This window comes from Stegastes partitus, unplaced genomic scaffold (assembly GCF_000690725.1).
Source record: "Stegastes partitus isolate 25-593 unplaced genomic scaffold, Stegastes_partitus-1.0.2 Scaffold2216, whole genome shotgun sequence".
In the NCBI taxonomy this organism is placed as follows: domain Eukaryota; kingdom Metazoa; phylum Chordata; class Actinopteri; family Pomacentridae; genus Stegastes; species Stegastes partitus.
The window spans coordinates 931-26274 of record NW_007579947.1 but is presented as its reverse complement, the minus strand read 5'-3'; the positions used below and the strand labels follow the sequence as shown (position 1 = coordinate 26274).

General features: G+C 45.6%; 1 protein-coding gene across 2 annotated transcripts; it reads left to right on the top strand.

The window, feature by feature from the left end:
- On the top strand, nucleotides 1–24940 carry LOC103374344 (glutaminase kidney isoform, mitochondrial-like). 2 transcript variants are annotated; one of them, XM_008304424.1, is made up of 18 exons: nucleotides 1–392; nucleotides 8570–8660; nucleotides 10070–10188; nucleotides 12664–12793; nucleotides 13145–13224; nucleotides 13651–13814; nucleotides 15412–15470; nucleotides 18612–18644; nucleotides 19404–19462; nucleotides 19633–19699; nucleotides 20028–20078; nucleotides 20385–20561; nucleotides 21882–22013; nucleotides 22335–22427; nucleotides 22763–22824; nucleotides 22904–22980; nucleotides 23071–23134; nucleotides 24113–24940. In XM_008304424.1, exons 1-18 carry the CDS (start codon nucleotides 139–141, stop codon nucleotides 24258–24260), a joined length of 1860 nt encoding a protein of 619 aa, XP_008302646.1. In that variant the 5' UTR covers nucleotides 1–138; the 3' UTR covers nucleotides 24261–24940. The 2 variants fall into 2 exon arrangements, with proteins under 2 accessions (XP_008302646.1, XP_008302645.1); XM_008304423.1 differs by having other exon boundaries at nucleotides 8564–8660.
- The last annotated feature ends 404 nt before the right edge of the window (nucleotides 24941–25344 follow it).

Below are 25344 nucleotides of genomic sequence, written 5' to 3'. Positions count from 1 at the left end.
TTGAGTCACCGGGAAAACCGTTACTCGAGCGAGAAAGCCGACACTCTCATCCCGATCGGGCTCCTCGGTTCTTCAGATTTCCTAACCCGGGTCTTACAGCAGTCGCACCGCCCACGCAGTCCTCTCCACGGGGTTGAAATGTTACACTTTCGGTCCACGGTAGCGCTCAAGGAGTTGTTTCAGACGCAGCTGAAGCGGCCGCTGACGGGGAGAGTTGGCGTGAAAGCGGCACCTGCATCCGCCGTCTGCTTGGATGGCAGGTCGCCGGGCAGAGGGAGGGCATTTACCGGCTGGAGAGCCCCGCCGCACTTCGCTCGAAAGAACGGCTTGAGAGGCTTTTGCTCAAAGGGTGACGGCCACAATGAAGCCTCCAAGGACTCTGCAACAGAGAAGTGAGTAACGTTAACCCACGGTGAGCCGGACTCCATGGGGAAAAAGGGATTTTAAACAGCGATCATTAGCGATGGCAGACTGTGAAGACACATGGGAGCCATTACTTAAAGTTTCTTATTTTAAAAAGCAAATGCGCATCTACGCACAAAATAGATGCCGAATTAAAGAGTGATGTCTAATGTTACCTTGTGTCTGTAACACCTGAGTTTATGTTGTAGCGCTTTCATTTTAAAGCAAGGCCAATTTTAACTTGTGCATCTTCACTACGATGTTCGGCGTTGAGCTCAGAACGCAGTGGATAGCTGTTAGCTAGCTAGCTAGCTCCGATGCTGCTCAGTTGGAATGACGAAGTAGCCGGCCAGCTCAAGGCTAGCCAGCCCCGTGGTTTGTTATTGCCGGACAACTTTGCATGTCGGGGCTGTTGTTGAGGAGAAAGATGGCCACAAGTGACCGGCGACACCTCCGGGGTCAGTACGGAATGCAGCTCCGTGCGCACCGGCAACTAGCAACGGAGGTAAAGCGACGAGATCCATTATCGGACGTGCTTGCTCGCTTTAACGCTGTACAGTAATTCAAATACTACGAGTACGCACGTTTTGGTGACATTGCCTGCCCGTAAAACAATGCAGTTCCAACAAAATTGTACTACAACAAGAAAACAAATAGGGTGTTAAAAATGAAGTCCTGTCCGGAAATGGAAGCATGTCGTGTGCAGCGAGCCAGACGTCGTGACCAGCCGCAGCAGCAGCTTCAGCTGTCATCCTCTGCCAGTGTCTCACTCAGTGAGGCATTAACCTGTCAACGGGGTTTTGTGCCTTGAAAATGTTAATGTCACCGTAAAAACAAAGGCTGTGTGTGTTTCTCCAAACGCACCATGTTTTGATGCCCCTGAACGTCACACAGCAAACCTGAGCTCAATGTCTAATGAAGGTCAGCGTGGATGGCATGTGGGAGAGCAGCTAGCCCTGGTTTTATCACTCAGTGTGTTCATCCTTTATGATATGTGTACAGTACGACAAAAGACAAGAAGCAGAATCAAGCAGCTCGCTGCGTTCGTGAAGATTTTGTATTTAAATATGTTTAAATTAATTTACAAGTCTAAAAACATCAGTGAACACACTTCAGCTCCAAAAGCATCACTTCTGTCTGACGCGGACTAAAACCAGAAGAATAAGGGATAGGGAGAGATTATTAGCTGTGTTGTTAGGTGAGTAGAAAAGTCTTAATTTGAGTCAGTCTGCTGGATGTTCAGCTGATGGAGAGACGAGGATGAGAGTCCTTCATCGACTGGACGCAGGGCAAAAGCATTTACTGACCAGAAACACCACAACAGACTGATACGGCCTCTGTAGGTCCACTTGAAGCCCACTGACAGCTGTCAGGACAGGGATCCTCTTGGGAAGGATTTATTGTAGCCGGAGTGCTGCGTCATGTTGGCAGTGTTTGTTTCTCAGGAAGGCGAGCAGCTCTTCATCAAAGCCCAAACCCGGATCTCTGTGTTGCTCTCTGGGTGTACAAATGGCCTCTGGAGTCTTCCCTTAGCACCAAAACCTGTTGTTGTGGCGTTCTTGTCGTCTCGTGACTCCACATTGGCGATTACTTGACTGTCAAAAGACGACTCTGACAATCGCTTTGGCATTTATTCAAGCAGAAATGCCGAATACGTGACGGTTTTCAAATGGGGGGGATTGGCTGCTTTTTGTTTCCTTATAGTACATTAAAATAAACTGATTTGGGTTTTGGACTGTTGGTGGCACAAAAAGACATCTGAAGACATCACAGTGGCCTTTAGTGTTTTATTTACCACAATCAACAGGAAACAGTGCTGAGTCTTGTTTCCTCTGGTCCCAGGTGACAGATTTAAATTGGCGCTTATATCTGAGCATCAGCCAGAATATCACAGTTTATTATATGAGGCCAAGAAAAGCAGCAGAGCCTTACGTAGGAGAAGCTCGGAGCAGGAAGGGACTCAGTTTCTTTGCTTGAGAAAAACACAATCCATCTATGATCGTAGCAGTTACGTCCTCAACTGAAGCCAGATGTTCAATGCTTCAGGGATGACTTTGACAGGTTATCGATTGACTGTCGTCACATCTGTACGCCAGCAGCTTCCTGTCTGATGCGTGTTATTTTAGTGAGACGTAAATCAGCCCTGAATCCTCCTCTGCAAACACTCTGCACCAGCCGGATATTCACCGACCGTGGTTCAACGAATCCAGGTCCGTTAGACTTTAAAGGTGCAACGATTAGTGTTTTCTGTCCACATTAAATCGTCAATAAACTCTTGAAACATCTTGAAACATCTTGTTGTATATGAGCAACAATCCAAGAGTCAAAGAAATTCAGTTTACTGACGTGTTACGAAGCAGGAAACGGCTGATGTGTGACCTTTTTGATGACGTTAGGAAACTGTTTGCTGATGAGTTTTGCACACAGTCAGCCTAAATGTTGGACTTTTATCTTTGTTAACAAGCAGATTCTTGTCAGTGTTTTGGACTGAGCTGGTGTCAGTTGTAACCTCAGAACCGGAGAACAGGCAAACCCTGGCGTTCATGCTGACGAGTTCAACTGTGTTCAGAAGTTGGCGGTTTGCTGCGGCGCTGCAAAATGCACATTTACAAGTGCAAATGTCAGAAAATTAAGACCACGCGACAGTTTGAGTCCTGTTTTCAGCGCAGAGAGCAGCTGTGACACCAGCCACCAACACCAGCCCGTAGCCTCGCTGCACAGTTTCCATGCTAATAAAATGCCTCATTGCCCCTGCAGGACAGAGTTGCCCCATTTGTTTCCGTTCACGGACAATTTGCTTAAGCTATCGGCCGTGTCCCAGCAGTCGCTTTGCTCAGCTGACTGGTTGACGATAAATGACGATGAATCGGGATGAGCGGCCAGGTTCAGCGTCCTTCTGAAGAACGCTTCGACTGCTGTTGAGGAACATGTCGGGTTTCTATTACCGGTTCTTGGAAAGCAGTTCCAAGGGGCACTGAGTCATGTGATCATGTCGACCCCGTGGTGGTTGCCAAGGCGCTGCATCACAACACATCCAAACAAAGAGCTCGCGAGCGCTTTGAGCTTGAAGAAATTCCACCGTGGCATTTAGTGTGATGGCTGGAATGAGGAAAGCAGCACCAATCATCAGCGAGCAAACAAATCCGTTTATTGTGTTTGTCGACCGAACAGGGACCGATTCCAGCATCTCCAGTGTGACCATTAGGTGCTTTTCTGTTTCACATCATCATGAAATGAAAATGTTTCTGGTGTGAACTGTTCGTAGAGCCACTAGTCAGTTCGTTAATCGACTAAACAGCTGTTTGGACATTTATCAAGCGAAACGCCAGATATTCCCAGATCGTAGAGCCCCTAAACGTTAAGATCTGCTGCCGTTCTGTGTTTTAAATTGTCGAGTCTGATTATCTTTGGCCAGAGCTTTAAAATCTGGTCGATTAACGGATTCGTGTGGGATGATTCTCATGACTGTGGCTTGGTAGATCGAACAGAGTAATAAGAAAACATCTCTTGAAATTGCGATGAGAATATATCTTTATTTTTTTTAACTTCATGTATTGATTAATTCGGGAAACAATCTGCAGATGAATAGACAGTGAGAGTGATTGTGAGCTGCAGCCTGAAACATGAGAGAGACATCTGTTCAAATGATCCAGCAGCGTGTTCAACAACAGATGAATTGTGAACCTTGTCCACGAGACGCATGGAAAAAGTGAATAAAACACTGAATGTACCAACGTAAGCAGTAAGTATCGGACAAAAGTAGACCGCACATGAGTCAACGAGGATAAACAGAACATGTGCCAGCGGGTCGGGTGAAAATGTTGACTAGTGGCATCGGTAGTGCTGGACTCATCGCACCACATGAAGAATGAGCAGCTTCCAAAACAACATGAACAAAACCTGTAAAACGTCTCATTCAAGGCGGCTGTTTGACAGAACGCAGCCTCGGCTCCAGTCTGGCCGTGGGGGTCCTGAGGCTGCGCTCCGGTTAGCGAGAGGTTAAAAATGTCAGTAATGCAGGCGAGCTCATCCCATCATTTCTCCACAGTTTAGTTTTTTTTTTTTGCTCTAAAGCCTGCGAGCTGGCGTGCTGCCCGGCGCTTGTCACGGCCTCCAGGAGCAGACGAGTCGCTCGCACAGATTGATTGTGTTTGTGCAGCGCCGCCTCTCAGCACTCCGGCTCTAACGTCTGCCTCCACCCAGCTCCGGTTTGTCGTGACATCTGCGAGGCAGCGAGACCAGCGCCATCGATCGGATTAGATAAATACAACGGATGCCACCGACAGCTCTATCAGCAGACCTCCAGCGGTCAGTGGGAGCATCTCTGGATGCCTCTCCAAGTGTGTCTAGTTAGAACGATTCAACTAATCGCCAGCCAGTTTGATTAATTAGATGAGAAAAAAAATGCTAAATTCTGCCTATTTTGCATTTGAATGATGAACGTTTTTCACTGTCTTCTGGCGTTTTATCGAGCAAACAACCACCAGATTACATCGCAGAGCCAACGCACGTCAGGTGTGCAGATTGTGTCCGCGTGCAGGTTTAAAACACATCTGCAGCACATTGTTTTCAGCGTCGAGCCACAGCTGACCTTTAAAAACAGATACGGGACGAGGAAGCACTAATGAGAGCAGCTGAGGTGGATTAATGAGGCGGTCCAGATGTTCCAGTGCCCACCTCTGTCCTGCTGCTGCTCCCAGAGGTGGATCTCAGCGGCCTCATTAACAAAACAAGGATATGGCGTGCAGCCTCCCATGTCCGCCTGATGTTACCTGAGCAGGTGTCACTGGGTTTATTTATTGTGATTATTTTTAATGTTGCTGCGGCGTCTCAGAGCAGTGATGCTGTTCGCTAATCCGTCACTCGCGGAGCAAATTCACGGCTCGTGCTCATTTCATTCGTGCATGTCTTTGTGTTGTTAACTTGTTGTTTTGACAGCATCGTTCCAGTGTCGATGCTGCGCTGAATAATCTGGACGTTGGTGTTCATGCTGTTGCTGATGAGCGAACTGTAAATGTCACTGTTACTAATTCAGTATTATTCCCTCTGCACACTCTCTCCCTGTTGTTGATCTGCTTGCTTTGCATTTGTAAGTATGTTTCTATTTTTTTTTTTTACATTTATTTTAGTTGTAGTGGGTTTTTTTCACTTCTGAAAGAATCCATCTTCCAGTAGAAGTAGAGGTTTTCTGTGGAAAGCCGATAACCGCTTTTACCTCCAAATGACCTCACTTCCTAACAGTGGCTGCGCTTACCTCCCCTCTACCTCCCCTCTACCTCCCCTCTACCTCCCCTCTACCTCCCCTCTACCTCCCCTCTACCTCGCCCTCCGTCCTCCCCTCTCCCTCGCCCTCCTCCCGGCCCACACACTCTCTGATGTGTATTCCTTCCTCACCAGCAGGCATCAGCCTTCATTAATGAGATCAGAGACGGACCACGAACACTGAAAGGACGCGACAACATGCCAATTCAGACGGCATGTGAACTGTTCTTAGTGTCAATGCTGCGTTCCACACGTGTTGAAAAGTCAGAATGTCAGGAGTTTAAAAAAAAACAACAAATTTAAAAAATCAGTCGAGAGCCATTTCAACACGACTTCTTGATCAATCCAAACCACTTTCAGCAGCGAGCGCCGTGCCGTCGTTCTGACTTGCGACACTGCGTGGAACCATTAACTGTGTCTCGGTCTGACTCGGTCCCAGCGTTCCCTCTGCTGTGTTCTGCAGCAGTGGTGCTCAGGAGAACCCGTTGATCCAAACTGACGGCATCACAACTGGAGTCCAGCAGATGCAGACTACTTACTTTCTCACATCAGCTGACGGCGTGAAATAAATGCACGAAACGCTTGAAGTTCAAGAGTAGCGATCTGCGTGTTCTGGTTGGACACGTTTAGCTCAAAGGTTTCACCGTTAACCGTCTGAACCCCAAACTGTTCCTGATGCTTTTTGGCTCCTGTCACACTTTTTTGTGGGTATTGGATTTATGTTTTTGGGGGGGAGGGGGAGGGCTTTTTTTTTGCCTTTTTTAAACAGACAGACAGGAAAAGGGGGCACAAGAACGGGGAGAGACCTGCAGCAAACCCACGACCGCTGCATCAGGGAGCTGTAGCCCCGTTCATGGGTCGCCCGCTGTCTGATTTTTTTACTGCAACGAAAGTCCTGCAGCTCCGTGGAAACCGTGTAGAGACGTTTGTTTTATTTTTCCAAATAAAAGTCCCTACAAGTGTTAAAAAACGGAGGCTTTACATGCTGTAGATGTTCTACAGTTTTACAAACGAGGCATTTTTGGTTGCCGTCGAGTCACTTTGTGTTTTTTTTTTTTTTTTACAGCATCTGGTGCAAGTAGTTTATTTTTTGGCATGTTTTTGAATGAGAAGTACAGAATACAGTGATTCTGAAGGACAGTTTGGTTGTGGACACAAACTTTTCGGCGGTTTCGGGGTTCAGAGTCACAGCGGTTTATCTCACGACGTCTTGCTGGTGTGAAGGATGTTTGCATCTCACAGCGACCCAGTTCATGTTGCGTTACAATCATGCGAGAAGATGGTTCGAAGCTTGAGTCAATCATCTGATAAGACTTTTTGTTTATTAAACAAATTTGGCTTGTTGTCAGATGTTCCACCTCTTCCTGATGGCCACTGCTGAGGATAAATCCAGAGGAAACCCTGCTAATGCTGAAATTACAAACTGCCAGATTTCTGCTGTCACATTATTTGTGTTCGGCTGCTGAGAGGAGCCGTCCGCCGACTCCAGCGTTACCTTCAGACATCCTCTCCTAGCGTGCAGGCCAAAGCCCCATGATGCATTGCAGGACAGCGTGAGCCTGGGCACCCAGAGCTTTGCACAAATCCAATTTGGTGCTGGTATGAATCATAGCAGAGAGCCTGCTGTGAGCTGGCCGCCCCGTCTGCCTCCTGACACGCTACTAACTTTCCTCCAGAGACGACGTGGTGTGGAGACGCTGCTCAGAATACCAGCCCGGACACTTATCAGACATAGTTAAGAAGGATTACAGCGCTGTCAGGAATGTGTATAATTGACATGAGTCTGACCTTTAATGGCCCTCTGTTGCACTGACGGATAGAAAACGTTACGAAAATCAAATGCAAAGTGCCCTTCACGAGGTTACGAGGCTTCACATCAGACCCAGAGGTTTCCAGAGTTAAGTGTTAAATCTCAGCAGCCATGTTTCTGTAAATTAAAGCTTAAAAGCACGATGCACTTGATGGGAGATGGAAACCGTTCATTTCATTGCCGTCGTCTCCAGACACATGGAACGCGGTTAATACCAGAGAATGTGTTCCAGGTTTTACAGTTTAACCGTGATCGGCTGATGAGTTCACTGGGCTTTATTATATTAAAAAAATTTAACAAGACAAGTCGATGAATTTGGTCTTTTTAAAAAAATAATTAGGAAAAAAAAGGATTGCATCAGTCATTAACACCTTTCACTGCTGACTCGGCTCTGGAGGGCCTTCACAGACCTCCGGTGACCGTCTCGCCTCATCAATGGGTGTTTTTTAGGCGCCACGCTGCAGACGGTTGTCGTTCAGGAGGTTCCTGCTGGTTGTTTCCAGCCACTGAGCGACGTCAGGCCCAGGCCTCTCACAGATGGGGCTTTTATTCGGCTGAACTGCACCGACGCCTGCAAGCTGTCGTGAAGTCTTTGCATTTGTTTCGTCTCCAAACGAGAACTAAAAAGAAGGAATTAAGTGGATGATAAATTCTCTGCTTGGTTCAAAGCTTTGGGGGTTAAATCTCCTTTGTAAGACTGCAGAGTGAATCATTTACCTGCATGTTAAGAAGCCTTTTAAACACGGTCCTGGCTGGTATTCAAGTAGACAGTTAACAGTTTGCATTACTCTGGCCTTACTGCAGTAACACATGAACCTCTGGAAAAGTAAAAAGAGCAGAGACTTGGCTGTGTTTTATGTGAGTACACGTCTTTTCCACGGGTTGTCGTGCTAAAGTAAGGCCAGTGTGCGGTGATGTTTTGCGGTGCAGTGTTACAGTGTTCACTCACCGCTTCTCCTTGCAGTAAAAAAAAGCTTCTTGTCCTCCCTCTGCTGCAGCTCCCCTCCATGTTTCCATCTCAGCAGGCCCCGCTGCAGAGTGATTTTTCTCACTTTTCTGCCTGTGTTTGTGTATTTTTGTTTCCTGCAGGAGAAGGAAGGCAGGAATCCTGCCCAGCCTGGAGGATCTGCTCTTCTACACCATCGCAGAGGGACAAGAAAAAATCCCTGCACACAAGTTCACCACAGTGAGTTGTGAGGACGGGGAGAAGGTTTGATCATGTGTGTCTCAAACGTGTGCTTGGTAGCGACGGGAGCAACAACTGAGAGAAACCACAGTAAGAACACCCGGCGTTGTGATGGAAGACAAGCTGATTTAACCACAGCTGTCTGGAAATCTGTGGCCACTTTAACCCTCTGTGCCCCCAAACAGTGTCTGTGTTTAGTTTAGTTTACCTCCATGGAAACGGCACAGCCATGGCAAGAAGTAGAGGCGACCCACTCTGCAGTACGACACGGTTGCGATGCCATCAATCACACAAACCCGACAGAAAGCAGTTCCGTTTCTTAGAACTTTTCCTTTAAAACAACCTGGAATCAGCATGTAAAGCTTTTTTTTCCCGAGCGACCACAGGTGTGTCTGGAAAAGGTCGATTCATGTTTTTCCAGGACGATGTTTCACCGTGTTTAATATATCTTCAGACATCTTGCTCGTCTGTATTCAGTTTCTGAGCCACTCTACGTCTTTTTTTATTGACCGAGTGCATTTTGTTTTCATCTCAAACTCTCTCGCTGCTTCCTCTGCGCTCTGCTCATCACAGCCTGCCGTTCACACAAACAGACGCTGATTTTCTGTCACGTCGGTGTTGGCTGCAGTCCTTCACGGCTCCTCGGTTGCTCTGGCGAGTGCACATTTTGACAGCAAACGGGTTCTTTTTAGGTAATTCTCAAATGAAGGGATTTTGGGTTATTTTCCTACCAGAACAGAAAGTCACGCTTGTTCCAGACGTAGCATAGATATGCCTCGGACAGACGCTGAGTTGGCAGAGCTGTGAGATGCTTCTCATCTTATCCTAAATCCTTTTGTACTTCAGTATATTATTATTTTTATCTGGTAGATATTTTTTAAATAGTTTTGTGAATTGCTGCATTTCTGTAATTTTTAGTTAGTAATCGTAAGAAGCATTTTAATATCCAGAAAGACAGAAATAACCTAAAAAGAAAACACAGGATTTTGGAGAAGGTGTTGAAATCCATCTCCTCCCACGTTTCAGTTTGAGCTGGCAGAGCTAACGGAGGCTAAATGACGCCACAGCAGTGAAGTGACGTTTCCAGGCCCGGACGTTTCTCCCTTGAAACCCTGAACGATGAGAGATGCTGGTTGCTGCTACTGATTAAACTGTTGAGGTCATTAAACGTAGAGATAAAGCGCTAACTAAAATCACAAACAGGCTTTGAAAGCTCTGTGAAAACTAATGAAGTTGAAAGACGACCTCGCAGCATGTGTAACCTGAATCAGTTCTCCCCGTGCCGGCAGTAAATCAGCTGCTTCCCCCACTGCTGAGTTATGAGCTCGTCTTGTTCAGCCTCGTAGCTCTATTGATTTGTTGTCCGGCCGTCTTAATCACGACGTGGCCCTTCCCCCTCCTCTGTGCAGGCTCTTAAAGCCACCGGGCTTCGCACAGGAGACCCCCGGCTGAAGGAATGTATGGAGATGCTGAAGGTGACCCTGAAGACCACCTCAGACGGAGCCCTGGACCGGCACCTCTTCAAAAAGTAGGCTTTCCCTTCATTTGTTTGGTCACTGAACCACACACGTTCATTTTGCTTTGTCAACGGCAACACAGTCAAGTGTGCACACGGGAGTTTGTCATGTGGACACACAAAAAGGCCAGCGTTGGCTTTCACTGTCATGTTACAACACAAGTCTCTACATCAGCATGTTTCCTTGCAACAAACCCAAAGACAGGGAACTTGTCAGTCGTCTCTCCGTCCCGCTCGCTCTTCCACCTTCTGTTGCCGGCATCAATGTTTCATCACAGTCTCGGTAAGAATTATTAATGCTGGTCAGAGTCCTCCGCACGTCCCTGCAGCTGAAAAGGGTCACCGGGTGCCATTAATTATTCATCAGCCCTCAGTTTGCACGTCACCGGCTTCTCGTTGAGGTTTTCATCCAGCTGCATTTGATTCTGTAGCAGATTTGTGCGTCGTCGTACGGCAGAAAGAGCGGCCGATTTGTGATAAAAGCACAAACTCGTGTGCAAAACAACATGTTGGTGTCACTGATAAATGAAAGACACAATCAGATTTTGTCCCTGATGAAGCTGTCATTAAACTTGTGAGTCATATTTATATGGTAATCAGATTACATTAATAATAATAATAATAATAATTACATTTATGCATCCTATTTATATGGAAATCAGAGAGGGTTTAGCATCAAAACCCTGCTGTTAAACCAGGACTGGAGACCAGGACTGGGATGGGTGTGGCCTGAAACGACATGAACCGCCCCCGCCTTGTAGCTCGGCTGCTGTTTGCCCCCCCAGAGGAAACGGCAGCGCGACAGAAGTGGGTGACAGCTTGGGAAGTGGCAGTGTGGCGAGTCTGGGCATATGACGGCTCACCGGGGAGCTGAATCGTCACCGAGCAGACCCCAGCGCCAGCGCTCCTGGCCGGGATCCATCACTTCCGCTCCCCCGGCTTATTTATAGAGCTCAGCCTCACAGAGGGAAGCACGTGAGCGGCGCTGGGAGTGCGGTGTGTGTTTTCTCTGCAGGGATCTCATGCTACAGGGATTAGACGGGGTTTGATGCAGTGAGATAGCTGCGCCACAAATCTGTCTGCTGCCAGAGAGCCACTGCTTCCACCTCACTGCCTCATTCACACAGTGCTCCTTCGTCAGCCCTGTTGAAAGCATCAGGACTGGATCTGCAAGCTTCCACCACTTTTTAAACGCAACTGACCCAAAGTACGTAACGTGGTCGGAATGTGCGGATATTTTCTCTGCCTTGCTCGTGTTTGTCTTTCCTCGTTTCCATGACACAGCAGGGGGAGTCTTCTCCAAAAGTCTGTGGCTGCTACAGTGAAAGATCAACGCAAGCAGCCGAGGGAGGCTCAGGATGGGCTTTGGTCAGAGAGCCTGCTTTTCTGTGCATGTGCGAGGTCCGCAAAGTTACACAGCCGAAAGGAAAAACCACAGGGAGTCAAAACACCACTCCTTACCTGTCGAGTGGCCGGTTTGGCCCTCGAGCAAAGAAGGAGTGTTCCATCGATGTGTTCAAGGCGCATTTTTAAAGTACTGCACAGAAAACGTTAAAAACAGACCTCGAGATGTTCCTGACTTTATCCAAAAACAATACTGTTGACGTGGTGAACGTTTACCTCCCGACTGATCAGCTGCTCACGTTGGTTTTGTTTCTGTCTCCAAACAGTAAAACATTTTCCAGATTGAAAACATTTCCTAAAGACTTTCCACCGTTTTCCTTAAACCAGACTTTTGTTTCTTCTTCTTGGAGGTCTCGTTTATTCCAGCTACCAGTCAGCCTCTCCCACCACCGAGCAGTGAAGGGAAGCTTTGGTTTTTTTTGCCACATTTCAACTTCGCTCGACAGTCGTATGGAAACGTGGCCTTTGTTTCCTTTTGAACATGTGAACGTATTACAGTCGACTCTAAACCTGTACATGTGCATGCGATGGGTCTTTAAACAAAGGAGCAGGAATCCTCCTGACATGCTCATCCAGCTGCACATCAGCTACTGGTTTAAAGTTTTATCCTGGAAGCAGAGACACGGAACCAGAAAAGCAAATTAATATCTGGCTCGTCTGGTATTGAGGGCGCTGCGCTCGTTACCCTTGTTTTAAAGCTTTGACTGACAGTGCAGCATGATGTTTTATTCTAATTACAAGACTAGCGACACTGAGGAGTCTGAAAACGTGACATTTAACCGTCTGAGGCTCTAAATGTTTAGAGACAGAAAATATATATGTTCAGGGTAATAACATGTTTCATATATTAGCGCACAACGTTGCAGCAACAAAAAGCAAAAATGCATCAGCATCTACACCTGCAGGTCTAACCTTCCATATGCATACGTTTGCTCCATTTGTTTGCCTTTAAATCTTAAATATTACTATATGAGGGGAACACCAACACTTTCCTTCTTTGCACACTCCTTGAGTTTAGCTAATTTCCCCTCGGCGACGGTCGCAGGCTGCTGGAAACTCACATCTCTGTCTCCGTCCTGTCAGATGTGTCCAGAGCAACATTGTTCTGCTCACCCAGGCCTTCAGGAAGAAGTTTGTCATTCCAGACTTCCAGCCCTTCTGCGCCCACATCGACGAGCTCTACGATACCGCCAAAAACATGTCGGGAGGTCAGGTGAGTGGAGCCTGCTGGAAGGGCCGCCGCAAGCACGACAGGAAACATTCCTCACTTTCCCCTGTAGCCTCCTCTGAAGTCATTTTACTTCAACTTGTTGATGAAGCTGATCTTCAGTTTCATCACCAGAAGCTTTGAGATTCTTTAAATTCATGTATTTTTGTGAACGTAGTCAGAATTTGCAGTTTCTCAGCAGCAGCATGATGTTGGAAACTAAAGATGCGTTTAGTTTCCCCGGCTGGACTGCAGATTTGGACTGACTGGAGTGTTTGTAGTTTGAGAATCGCGGTTCATGATTTGCAGACGTGTTCCTGAATCTGATGGAAATGTTTTTCCTACTTCGTGCTGCAGGTGGCGGACTACATTCCCCAGCTGGCCCGCTTCAGCCCAGACCTGTGGGCCGTCGCCCTGTGCACGGTGGATGGACAGAGGTACGGTAAACAGCTTTGTTCTTTACATAAAGTACAACGTCGCGGTTATTCGGCACATTTTTGGACGTTTCATGGATTTTTCATGTGGCTGTCAGGTGTCAACAGGGCTTCCTTTCTTAGTAATGTTTTCAGAAGAATACCAAACCGCAGCACAGTTTTCCTCGTTTTTTCCTTCCTCTGCACTTTGCGCTCATTAGCGGCCGTCAGCAGATGCTCAACTCCAAACTAATTCATAGAACGGGCTTTACAGAGGAAGCCAGTCCATGAACAGGGAAAAAAGAGGCCAGATGATCACAGGACACACAAACGGAGCATCAGCATTTCTTTGGAGAAATGTCTGAAGTGTTGCAGCTTCAACTGGTCAACAATCCCTTTAAGGCTGGTCGTGACAAAGGACGACAACAAATGTGTGTTTCTCTGTCTCAGGCACACTGTCGGCGACACCAAGGTTCCCTTCTGCCTGCAGTCCTGCGTGAAGCCGCTGAAATACGCCATCGCCGTCCACGACCACGGCACCGAGTACGTGCACCGCTTCATCGGCAAAGAGCCCAGCGGCCTGCGGTTCAACAAGCTCTTCCTGAACGAGGACGGTGAGGAGACGGTCGCTCACACGCTCAGCTCTCGTGGCCCGGTTGCCATGGAGCTTTGATAAATTGTTAATGAGAGGTTGCAGCTCGGTAGCTAAATAAAACCGAGTGGCCAGTGTGTAAGACACGTAGTAAGCTGCTGCTCTTTAGAAACCACCTGAAGTGGCTGCACAGGTCTGCTTGTGAATTCTCGGGTCTGAAATGAACCAACGACGGGAGGCTGGAAGTGTGAGATTTATTAAAATAACAAAAAAGAATGTGAAGCGGTACCAATATTTATCACAGCATGAATTTATTTACTTATTCCGTTGAGCTTAAAGACTCCTGAAGCTTTCATTTTGCTGTTCGTGGCTACAAACACAAGAGGAAGCGTAAGAAGTCTGTTGAAGTTTCAGGTGATGAACAGTTTGTTGGATCTCCTGTTTGTTGATGCAGGGTTTTGACAGAACGAACGATAAGCCAGTCGGCCCACTTGTGGCCAACGAGGACTTTAAATATCCAAAGTATCGTCACATCTTTATCTCATTCATAAAAAAGAGCTTTGAATGTGAATCTGCAGCCATTTCTAACTGTGATTTAGGTGCTCAGACGATCCAGCTGTTTCAGGATGAGATCTGTCCTTTCTTAACTGACTCCCATGTGAGGTCCTCCTGGCAGTGTTGAACAATAAAAACATCAATTTCTAGTTTTCCAGTTGAAGGAATGTTATTTGTTTATTGAGATGTAGTTTTTATAGAGCACCAGAGAGAAGCGCTGCATCGGTAGTCTCACTGGATTAACCCGTTGTTTTGAATCTCGTGTGAACTTCCGGATCCAACTCATCGAACGTTAACTGAACGTTGCTTAAACTAACTGACACCAGAAGATGCCGACGTGGCTGCATTTCGTTCCCACGGAGGACGGAAAAGTCGAGTGTGAACTTCTGTACATCACAGTCAACAGCTGACACCCTAATAATCATAATAATAATTTAAAAATAAAGAGTTCTGCTGCCGGACAACAAGGACGTCCACAAAGACTTAAAATAATGTGACATGAACTGTCTTGTTAGCCATAATTTGATCTGCTGCCTCTGTTTTCTATGTTTGGTCATTTCCCCGTGAACAATTCCGACATCTGAACAGCTGCAAACCTTCGATTTACATTCTAGAAACACCGCAGAAAGAAACGCAGTTCATTCTCGACCCACGTTGGACGGAGCTGATCTTCTGGCTGTAGTTTGAGTCGTCGCTCCGTCCTGTGCAGCAGGCGTGACTTTAAAGCCTGTAAAAGTTGCTGTTTTCTGACTGGACCCTGGTGTGAGAACGTTCCCGGGTTTCCTCTCTTTGTTGTTGCCGAGCAATGTTCCTGCTGTTTATTGTTGCCTTCATGTTTTTTCCCACATTGTTGGTTGCATAAGAAGATTAAAACACGGAGGGGAAGCGGTGCGACGCTGTGTTTTTAGTTGCGTGGATGTCTGTTGGTGGGGGTTTAGTTATTATTATTATAGTCATGCTCGCTCAGTGAATTCGTTTGTTTTGTGTTTTACTTTTTTGTGTCCATGATATTCCTCGTTCACTCTCTCAATAAAAAAACGTCTTTTGGCTCCTCTGTGCCACAGATAAACCCCACAACCCCATGGTTAATGCCGGTGCTATCGTCTGCACCTCCCTCATCAAGGTAGGCTGCATTCACACACCCCACCAATAGGTATTTATGATCATAACTGAGTTTCTCAAATGCAAAAGAAGGAATGTATGTGATTAATTTTTTTCCCTCATTTTGTAAAAATTGTGAAATTTCTTGTTTTGTACCTTCAAAGGTTTTATTTTGCTGCTCCGGCTCGCGACTCTTCTCTTTAAAATGCCTTTTTACAGCTGAGTTCTGCATGTCCATGAAGCTAAAAAGTTAAAGAGAATCTGTCTGCAGAACGTGTTTCCGCCAGATTACTGTATACAGGCAGATTAAGGTTATAGATAATCATGCTGAAAGGGGATTTGGTTGAAAGCGGCATCACACAGAGTGCAGAGTGGGCGGAGATGGAGACGGCGCAGCATCTCCCAGGCAGGTCGGCTCGGCCACGTTTCCAGTTTTAATCACGGGTCTATTACCCGAGTGTTTCCTTAAATATCCTCCTCTGACCTCCGATGAAAACACCAGAGCACCACCTGCTGATTGAAGACCTTAAAAAACCACAGCGCCTTCCTCAAGTGGCCAGTGAGGCTCAACAGGAGTCCGCGAGGGCTTCCTGCTTTAATTACATTCATCTTGGCAGGAGCTTCAGAGAAGTCGCACAATCAAAAAGTCCTGAGACTGTGCCTGTAAAAACCCTGATCCTGGTGCTCCTAAAACGCTTCCCTGTTCTGGCAACATGTGAGCACCTCCAGGCCATCACGGCGACTGTTTCCCCTCAGAGGAACCTAATGTCGACACGCTCTGAGGGAATCAAACGAAGAGCCTGGCGCTCCTCACTCGACTTCTCCGATCTTGTAAACTGCGGCTCTAAAACTGTGACAATGATCCTGTAGTTCCTCAGTCTGATCCTCCACCTGCAGGCTGGCTCTTCAGACTGACGCCGGATGTGACGTTTGCTCCACAGGACGGATGTTGACAGTGGAACCGTGACACACTTTGTGCAGACGCAACAGGAACAGTCTCAGGGAATTTTTGATCAAACCACGCACAAGAAAAAAAACCTCTCGAGCCAAAACCTGCGCAGGAATATGCTTTAGAAGAAGCCAAAGCGTAGAAGCCTGGCCCGGGTGTAAAGGGAAGATCGTTCGACCTCCGTGAACAGCGTTTAAACATCCGGAAGCAAAAAAAAAAAAGAAAGTTTATTTGAGAAAGCAGGACATCTTATGCTCTTCACTGCTGGAGATTTGTCTCAGCATCACGTAATTTTGGTTACTCGATTGAAAATAATAATTTAGAGCTTTTAATTATTCCAAATAGTCTCCGAGTCTCTGCAGGAACCCCGGTTGTAATAAACCCAGTATCTTCATTTTCGGCAGCACAAACTGTAAAATCTTCCGTTTAGTGCCATAAATTGTTCTAAAAACGTCATATTTTTTCCACAGAATTGGCAGTTTAACGTCTCGTTTAGTGATAAAAATTATAAAAATACGACACTTTGGTTTGTTTTCTGTTTGTAATTTCGATGAAACCTCGGCACAGTCTTCAGTTTTGTTTCTCCTTTGGGATGAGCACACCAACCATCCGGCGTAGACATTACATGGGCACGATGGTCGGTCGGGAGGCATTCTTTTTGGTGTAAAAATACAACATTCGGGGAAAAGAAAGTGTCACAGTCATTCCCATATGATGTGAAGCCAAACCCTCTGACGCCCGACCCGCTAGGTTTCTGTAGCTTGAGCCACTGATGTGATGATGAAACCAGGTTGGATCCCTCTGCATGCCTTCCCCCCCTGATTTAGATCACTGCAGATACACTCATTTGCAATGTACCTTTTCAAGGCTCGTTGTGTGGTTTTATGTGTTGTTGCATATTTTCCAGCATTAGGATCTTTGGGAAATTATGACCACAGCAACAGGTCAATGACGTTGGTAATTTTTCCTTTTTTAATTATTTTCTCCCCTCTTTGGTCTGGATTTGTGACAAGCTTTAGCCTTCACATGGCTGTTGATGAATGTTTAAGTGTCGCTTTTTATACTTTCCACCTGCATTCACTCCAACAACACTGTTTATACGCCTGGATTATAAACAGTACGGCACAAGCACTGGTTTTATATCATACTCCATTGTCCTGTAGAGAAGGAGCTCTCTTTTGTTCTGTTTTATTATTTACATCCTCAGATTAAAGCCGCTTCTGTTTAGCCGTCAGCGCAGATACGTCCTCTTGTTAAAATTGGCACCAAAAAAAACAAAGACAAAAGCGTTTTGGTGTGATGAAACCCTCGATGTGTGCTCACAGTGCAGCCACACGGCAAACCAGTCTGTCTGCTCTGAATCTGTGAAGCTGGTCCGAGCATTCGTTTACTTTTAGTGCAATTATGTCGTAATGACGTCGTGTTGGTGTCAGAATAAATGATTCTGTACCGGCCCGATTTAGTGTTTAAAGGTAGAAAAAAAAAAAGAAAGAAATAAAATAAAAATGTCAAATAAAGCAGTAAAAATAAGGTAATTTAATGTGAAATATGTCAGATTTTTATTTTTTTTGTGAACTAGAAAGGCATGTCAGGCTCCTACATTTCCCATAATGCACCAAAACTCTCCTCTTTTTTTGTTGTTAGGCCTTCTCTGCCGCCACTCCATCATCGCTTTTTTTGTGTTCCCTCCCGACTGAATAACTGACTTTAAAACTGCCCCTTTAGCCCTTATTGATCGGCCCCTGACTCTCTGATCAGCTGGCTCGCAGTGTGATCGCACCGTCGGCGTCGGTGAAGTCGCTCTGTAGTCTAACGTACGCGTTACTGCAGTACCGTTTCACTCTGAAGTCAGTTTGATTTAAAAAAAAAAAAAAAGGCTTTCTTTGATACTTCTCATGGTTTCTCTTTTATTTTCCAAAACCAGAACCCCTGAGTGGATTAACCGTTTTATTTCACCTCCTCTCCATCTCCAGCTAGTCTCCCACCTCTAATCTTAATTCATCCGACGTCATGACTGAATGGCCTTTCTGACTGGTCACATGAGTAGTCGTGTAAACTTGCACTGTTTTCCTGTCGTAGCTTAATATCCTAGAGACATGTTTCATATCCAGTAGTGCTAATGTCGTGACTTGGGTAACTCTTTGATGTGATTCACCTGCTTTCACACGTCTCGTTTCAGTAAAAAACGTGATTTGCGTCTGTTTGTGTTTTCAGCAAGGAGCAAGCAACGCCGAGAAGTTTGATTACGTGAGTCTCATTGTCTCGTTTGACCCGCTGATAACATGCTGATAATTGTTCAAATGAAATCTGGACTGTTTCTGATTCATGAATGACTTGTTTGACGTGTCAGGAGTCAGAAAATCGCATTAACATGTCTGAAAATTAAACAAAACACAGCAAATGTTCGCTCTGTGAAGGCTCTGCATTATGCATTCATATTTGAAATAGTGAACAAATCAAGCTGCTAATTAATTAACATTTTGTGTTTTTAGGTGAAAGACAGGAATTAAAAAATACACAATAAAATACGTAAGAACAATATTCAGAAGTGCAGCAGTTACGAACATCACGCACGAGGAAAGTCTGCGGTCCTTTTGGTAGATAAACAACAGAATAAACAGAAGAACGGTATAAAGGGATTTTAATGATGAACTGAGTTAAAGATAAATCAGTCTCTGGCTCGTGGCCTCCGTGTGCCTTTAAATTTTCCTTATTTTTCTTATTTCATCTTAAACTTTGGTCCTGTAGCGTCTTATCCTGTTGTTAGACAGTTTTATTCTCTTGAACAGACGAACTGCTTTTGTCTCTCCTTGTTGTTGCCGGTAACACGTGCAGCACTTTAAATAAACTCAATTTGATTTGGTATAAATGACGACATGCTTCGTTCAAGTGGTCTAAGACGTGAAAAGAAGTGAAAACTTTTTGAATATTAACCGAGGATGTGGTTGATGATGGAAAGCGATCAGGAACAGTCCAGTGCGTTAAATCTGCTGCTCTGCTCTGCAGGTGATGAACTTCATGAACAAAATGGCGGGAAACGAGTACGTGGGCTTCAGCAACGCCACGTGAGTGCAGCAGACATCAAAACTCTGACGCTCTACTGAAGGACTTGGAGTTCGATCCAACGTCACGCAGCAACGTTGGGAGACAAAATGTCTCCGTGTGAGTTTATATAACATGAGCTGAGTCACTGTGTTCAAAGCACAAACCTCCTGCTGCTCTCTCTGTGTCCCAGTTTCCAGTCAGAACGAGAATCCGGAGACAGAAACTTTGCCATCGGCTACTATCTGAAGGAGAAGAAGGTGAGGTCAAACGCCGTCTGAGAGCTGAGTTAATACATCCTCAGAGTAAAACGTTGTGATGGTGAAGCAGCTGAGACCGTTTTAATGCTCACTCCTTCAAAATAAAAGCATCCATTGGCCATCATTTGGCTGTGTTTAGTTCTACATGTTCTTGTTGTTGGTTTGCTTCTGTTTACACGTTTTATTGCAGCGTCATTCTTTCCTGTTGCTCTTTCTGTTTGTTATTCTCCTTTTATTGTCATGATTTTATTCGTTTTCGTCCCTTAGAGCTGTGGATAGCAGCAGATGCTTCGCTGCTCAGCGTCTCACCGTGTTTTTGTCCTTGCAGTGTTTCCCGGAGGGCACAGACATGACCGCCATCCTGGACTTCTACTTCCAGGTAAGTACAACTCAGGAGAAGGTGGAACTGAGTACAAAGTTTTATGATTCAAGTTTAGGTTTTAGACCAACTGATGAGCTGTTAAATGTGTAGATTGGTTGCTGATTAGATTTATTTTAGAAATCAGCAATAAGAAGGAGAAGACTCCTGCACTGGATTCAGATTTTGGTTCATGTGTTGGTTTTTTTTTATGTAATCGTGACTTAACGGGTTTGTAGCGCTCACATTCTGGCTGTAATACCCCAACAAAGACACAAAGCCAGGCGTGAAAGCAGCGTTCTCATTTTATTTCTTCTTCCACATCAGCTGTGCTCCATCGAGGTGACCTGTGAGAGCGCCAGCGTCATGGCGGCCACTCTGGCCAACGGCGGCTTCTGTCCAATCACGGGGGAGCGCGTGCTGAGCCCCGAGGCGGTGCGAAACACTCTGAGTCTGATGCACTCCTGCGGCATGTACGACTTCTCCGGCCAGTTCGCTTTCCACGTCAGTATCCCGCCGCCTATTTGACAAGACAGAGTCACAGGGTTTCACGGGTTGTGTTAAACCCAGATGAGCCTTTAATAAGCCCACCACGGCCAAAAGATGCAAACGTTTAGGGAATGTAGTGCAAACATAAACCAAAACATGCAGAAGTACCAGTTGTAGAAATAAGAGTGTGGCACATGTCGATGCTCAGAGTGTTGTCTTTGCTGCACAGAAGTAGAAAAATACCAAGAAGATAAGATAAGATAGACTTTATGGATAGATGGATGGATAGATGGATAGATAGACGGATGGATGGATGGATGGATAGATGGATGGATGGATAGATAGATAGACGGATGGATGGATGGATGGATAGATTGATGGATGGATAGATAGATAGATAGACGGATGGATGGATGGATAGATAGATAGATAGATAGATAGATGGATGGATGGATAGATGGATAGATAGATAGATAGATAGATAGATAGATAGATAGATAGATAGATAGATAGATAGATAGATAGATGGATGGATAGATGGATAGATGGATGGATGGATAGATAGATAGATAGATAGATAGATAGACGGATGGATGGATGGATGGATAGATAGATAGATAGATGGATAGATAATTCCTCTTGGGGACATTCAAGGTTTCCAGTAGCTCATGCAGGATACATACAACATAAATAAGAAAGCATTGTACAATAGAAGATGTAATTAGTAGTAATAATGACTGTATTGTTCCTTTAACAGCAGCGTTCACAAGTCAGAACATGCAAACACAGAGACAATCAAGCAAGACCTCAGGAGAGCAGGCAGAGCATCAATAAGACACATAATAAAAAGGATAATAATAAGTTAAGTGAATAATTAGCTAGATTAGGACGCACAGCAAGCTAAGGAACAAGCAGTTTAAAAACTGAAGATTAAAAGTTAGAGATTGAAGAACTAAAGACGACATCACGGCAGCTACAGTTAACATAAAGCAAGAGAGAAGGTATGAAATAAACAGGCAGATAATACAGAATAATGGTTAAACGTGCAATAAACATGCAAATGTGCTGGTTGAAGGAATAAAAATAAGATGTTGAAAATGGCACAAAAAATGTTTGTATTTACAACAGGGTGTAAAGTTGGTGGTATTTACCATAAAGTGGGTTATTATAGAGCATAAACGGTGCATGTAGGAGGGCTGTGGTGGTGCCTGGGCCTCAGCAGGATCACTGCTTTGCTGGAGAAAGCTAGACGACACACTGGGTTTTTAAAGGTACAGAAGACTGAACCTGACACATCCAAACACGCTCAAAGTCATCCTCCGTCTTCTGTCTCAGGTGGGCCTGCCGGCTAAATCCGGTGTCGCCGGCGGCATCCTGCTGGTCGTTCCCAACGTGATGGGCATCATGTGCTGGTCTCCTCCGCTGGACAAGCTGGGCAACAGCGTCAGAGGCATCCAGTTCTGCACGGTATGCCTGCACGCGTTCAAGGAATCTGTATTTATCTGAACGATGTCCAGTGAATTAAAAACCGCCCTGAAAGTTTCTGAGCTCGTCACAGAACGGCACATTTTTACATATCTGTGGTCTAAATGACAGAGTTTCAGTTGAAATAGTTGCAGAGTGTTAGCTTTGGTGATTAGTCTTTGCATGTGTTTTATGTGAACAGTTTCTTTTAAAGCTGTAAAGATGAAAAGATCGTTATGATGCAGGTCTGAGTTGCCCGATGACCTCCAGTCTTAAAGCTTCTGTTCGGTGTGAAAATCATTCCTGAATGTTTCTTCTGTTCAGGACCTGGTGTCCCTCTGCAACTTCCACAACTATGACAACCTGAGGCACTTTGCCAAGAAGCTGGATCCTCGCAGGGAAGGAGGAGACCAGAGGGTGAGTCTCGCCGGATACCATCATTATTCACTTCCTGTGCAGCTTCCTGGTTAGTCCATCACATCCCCGGTCGTTCAGCTCTGGTATGAGACGTCTCTTTAGCAGGCAGTAAAATCCATTTGAGCCTGCGTCATGCTCTCCACAGTGGCGGCTGTGGAGGAATTTGATCCACAGCGCCACCTGCTGGACAAACACAGCACCACCTCCGCTCATTGTTCAGAATGTGTTCGGTTTTCATTCTTGATTCAGGTTCGTTCTCTGCTCCTCAGATCGACATGCACAAGTTTCAGACGTTGAATGTGTTCTTCTTATTTCTGCTGCTTCCTGTGTTTCAGGTGAAGTCTGTGATCAACCTGCTGTTCGCTGCCTACACAGGAGACGTCTCGGCCCTGAGGAGGTACGCCAGCGGTTGAAATCCCCAGCAGCCTTTTGCTCGTTGTTTCCAGACTCTCTGATGTTTGCTGTTGTCCGTGCAGGTTTGCGTTGTCGTCCATGGACATGGAGCAGCGGGACTACGACTCCAGGACGGCCCTGCACGTGGCGGCTGCAGAGGGTGAGACACAGACCAGAGCGCCGATTGTGTGTCAATGAGTCGGCGTGTTGTGCGTTTGCGGTGCTGACGTGATGTCGGTGTGCGTTTCAGGGCACGGCGAGGTGGTTCGCTTCCTGCTGGAGGCCTGTAAAGTCAATCCGGTGCCCAGAGACAGGTATGAAGACAGCCGGTCGATCCGCAGAAATGTTACACGTTCATTACACTTGATGGGAAAAGAATTTGAATCCCTGCAGCTCCAGACAGTGATCACAGGAGTTCATCCGTCCTTCACTGTTCTGCTGCTGATGGGCGTCCACGCCGGGTTCATTTACTCACGATTTCCTCTTAAACGCAGTTGAAAATGTGATATAATCAGATATAAATGTGATTTCTAAAGTTTTAAAGGTTGCTGCTGTTTTGTTTTCTTTTGTTCAGTCCAGAACTTAAAGATGTTTTCTGTCATATTTAAGACAAAAACGTGTATTTCGTTGCTAAAATCAGCAAATCTTCACATCTTCACTGATGCAGCTCCATAAAATTAATTTATCGTTTTTAATTGACTAGATTGGACAAACATGGACCACAGCAGCTCCACATTTAACAGTTTGGTTGTTCGGTGACACTAAATATGTCATTTGTCACAAATAAAATCAGTCGCTGGTCTTAAACATTTAAACTATAAATATTGTTCCTGAATAATATTATTTTACAATCATTTATTTCAATATTTGATTAAAAAAAAGATTTGAGATGGATTTTATTTTACAGAATTCATTTTTTATTTACAGTCCAGCTGGTTTCAGGATGCGTGAAGCAGTTGAGGGGTTGTTTTAGTGATTTCAGACCTGCTAATGACCTGTTTTTTACTTTAACTGTAGAGTTTAAGTGTCTTTTCTGAGAGACATCAGGCATCAGAACAAGGAAATGCTGCAGAAATTAGTCACGATTTTAGTGGGAATAGAAATTTTCTTCCCATAAGAAACAGAAAAATGGATAAAAATTGAATACACAGAAGATTTTTTTTTTTTTTGCTGAGGATGTAACTTGTAGGCCGAAATGTGATAGAAGTCCAACAACGTGTGGCTCAGATGGATTTAAACAAACGCTTGCGATGATGACGGGAGGTAAAGGGCTGTCCATGTGTCCGCTGCAGGTGGGGCAACACGCCGATGGACGAGGCGGTGCACTTCGGCCACCACGACGTCGTGACCATCCTGCGCGACTACCACAACAAGTACAGCCCTCAGGAAAGCACCGACGACAAGCAGAACGCAGAGAAGAACCTGGACGGGATGCTCTGATGGAGGACGAGTGTGTGAGGACGGTATGCTCTGAGGGAAACCAAGAAACATCCACACGTAGACGCAACTCAACTGTATAGTGAAAAAAAAAAAACCCTTTATAGACCGAGTTAGAAGAACAGAAACCCCTTAAAAAAGCCCTTAAGTCCAGGGCAGCCGCCACCCTCGTGCTGTGAACGCTCCTCATCATGTTGTTATTAGGTGTTGTTGGGTTTTATATCACCGTCTGTTCTCTGAGTGGGGGCTGTTTCGGTTCTCATTTCTCCTTGTGTGTGTAACTGTTAGCTGGTAGCCGCCTGCTACGCCATCATGTGCTGTTCATTGTGACGACAGACGGTTTCCTCACTTCATCATCACGGTGTGGTGGAATGTATCTGGAATGTGTGCGTGCTATTTATTCATCTCTGTAAGATAAACTGTACAGTCGTGTAGTGAGTGTGTGTGTGTGTGTGTGTGTGGGAGGAGGTCGGTCGGTGTAAATAGGTCCGGGTGTGTAGCTCCGTCTGCTCTGGTGCGATCAGGAGGTGTGACGTCGTTACACCAAAACCCCGGAAACCGAAGTTTGAGGCGAATATTTCCTGCTTTAAATAGTGAAACATTCAGATTAGAAGCTTTTTGTTCTCTGAAAGCCTAAAACTGGACTTTTTGTTGTTTTTTTTTTAAACTCTTTTGTTGTTGTATTTACTTTTTTTTTTGTAAAGTAAGGAAATCGTGTTTAACGGCGTCTCCTGACAGTTGAAAGAGTTTCTACATATCACACGCGACACTGCCGACGCTCCTGAACGACTGCAAAGAGCCGCCAGCGACGAATCCAGTCACGTTGTTTCATCGTTCGACATCTCGGCACGCAACGAACCGCACTCAGCATCGGAAATAATCCAGTTTTTAAAGTCTCTGAAAGTAATCGTGAGCCTTGGATTGAAGGTTTTCTTGTCTTGACTGCAGTGACGTCATCCACCAGCTGCCCGAGGCGCTTTTATCCATGGATACAGAAACACCTGAACACTACATAAGACCTGCTGCTGCATGTTTATAGTCTTAGTTAAAAAAACAAGGGCGTCAACTTCATTGAGGTTCAACCTCA